General features: G+C 44.7%; 1 protein-coding gene across 1 annotated transcript; it reads left to right on the forward strand.

Moving 5' to 3' along the window:
- The first annotated feature begins 399 nt into the window (after nt 1-399).
- Nucleotides 400-1,572, forward strand: LOC130452152 (uncharacterized). Its single transcript, XM_056791466.1, has one exon. The coding sequence runs from the start codon at nt 400-402 to the stop codon at nt 1,570-1,572; it is 1,173 nt and encodes a 390-aa protein (XP_056647444.1).
- Nucleotides 1,573-1,891: the final 319 nt, after the last annotated feature.

A 1,891-nucleotide genomic window follows, 5' to 3' on the forward strand; every position in this document is an offset into this window, starting at 1 on the left:
TCCACACGAAAATAAGTGTGGTAGAACAGAAAAAACACGACGGACCTGTACAATGCTACAGGTGCCAAGGTTTCCATCACGGACAGAGCACGTGCAACATGGACGTGCGCTGTGTAAGATGCGCAGGAGAACACAGGGCTGCTGACTGCACCCTGAGCGAAACTGCGCAGGAGATCACTCAGCCAACTACAGGGGGTGTCCAAAAAATCCAAAAAAAAGAGGAAACTAAAAACCAAAAAACAAAAACCACGATCCCAGGAGTCAGCTACACCCAAACGGCCAAGAAAACGCCGTCAGCCTCAACTTCACAAAAACAACAAGGAGCGGGCGAGATATTGAGTATGCTGCAGAACATGCAGGCACTGATAGCGACATTAATAGCCCAACAAGCCAAATAAAATGACAAACAACCTTCCTAGTCAAATAAAGATCGGCTCGTGGAACACAGGAGGACTACGAACAAACCAAAACACCATGGGAGTGATCTTGGAGGAAGAAGATTACGATATCTTCGCTATACAAGAAACGAGATTGCCAGGTGACACACACAGATTCGCCTGGCCAGGCTACAACGTTTATAGATACGATATAAACGGACGCTCCGGAGGTACAACGATCTTAGTGAAAAAAGAGTTGTGCCAACACCGAATAAACTCACCGGACGGACTACTTAGCATGGAGGCGACAATAGTAGTCATTAAAACATCATACGGCGATATTAGGAGATCTGAATGCCAAGTCCCCTGCGTGGTACTGCATAAGAAGAAACAGACAAGGAGAAACTTGGAGAAGATCATAGGAGATCACCCATCCTATCAAGCGATAGGACCAGTAAGACCGACACACTACCCACCAAACGGAGGAAGGCCCGAGGTTATAGACATCGCTGTGTTGAGAGACATGACGATGCCTGTAGAAATCGGGACCATAGACGGCGGCGACACTCACTCAGCAATCATCGTCACCATTGGTAGCGGCAACAGACAAACAGGAAGAACCGTGAGAAAAACCAACTGGGATAAATTCAGAAGGCTAACAGGACAGCTGTTAGGACCAATCACGGAAATAAAAAGCAAGGAGATGCTAGAAGAACAGGTCTGTTTCTTCAAAGAAGCACTATCAGAAGCGATAGAACGAAGTACCACAATGACCGTATCAGACAAATACGGCAGATTCAAAAATATAAGCGACGATCTGGGAAATCTGATTAGGGAGAAAAATCGAATAGCTAGAAGAGCCCAAAGGACACAAAACCCAGAAGAAAGAAGGAGAGTCAGGGAAATGAAACAGGAAATTCAAGAAAAATTACAGGATCACAGGAGCGAGGAATGGAAAAGAAGGATAAACGAATTAGACCCGCAAGAACCCGGATTATGGAACATATCTAAAGTACTAAAAGAAGAAAGTAAACCAATACCACCAATACACGGAAGCAAAGGGATGGCGTACACAGACAAAGAGAAGGCAGAAGAGCTGAAAAACACAATGAAACTTCAGTTCACACTGAACGAACATCCCGACGAAGACATGGACTTCTCAGACATGATAAAAAAAACATCAACGAATACCTAGAAGACGAGGAGGATCAAGAAACCCTAGGATTCTCAACACCAATGGAAGTGAAGAAATTACTCAGGTTCGCATCAGCAAGGAAGGCTCTGGGAATAGACGGAATCACGAACAGAGCGCTGAAAAACATGCCAAAAAAAGGTATGGCATACCTTTCGAACATAATAAGTGGCATGTTGAAGACAAAACACTTTCCATCGAGATGGAAACAAGCAGACATTATCATGCTGAGAAAACCCGGGAAAGACCCCACTTTCTCCCAAAATTACAGACCGATAAGTTTGCTACCTGCCATGAGTAAAATCGCAGAGAGAGTGATACT

This window comes from Diorhabda sublineata, unplaced genomic scaffold (genome assembly GCF_026230105.1).
Source record: "Diorhabda sublineata isolate icDioSubl1.1 unplaced genomic scaffold, icDioSubl1.1 Dsub_21, whole genome shotgun sequence".
Lineage (NCBI taxonomy): Eukaryota > Metazoa > Arthropoda > Insecta > Coleoptera > Chrysomelidae > Diorhabda > Diorhabda sublineata.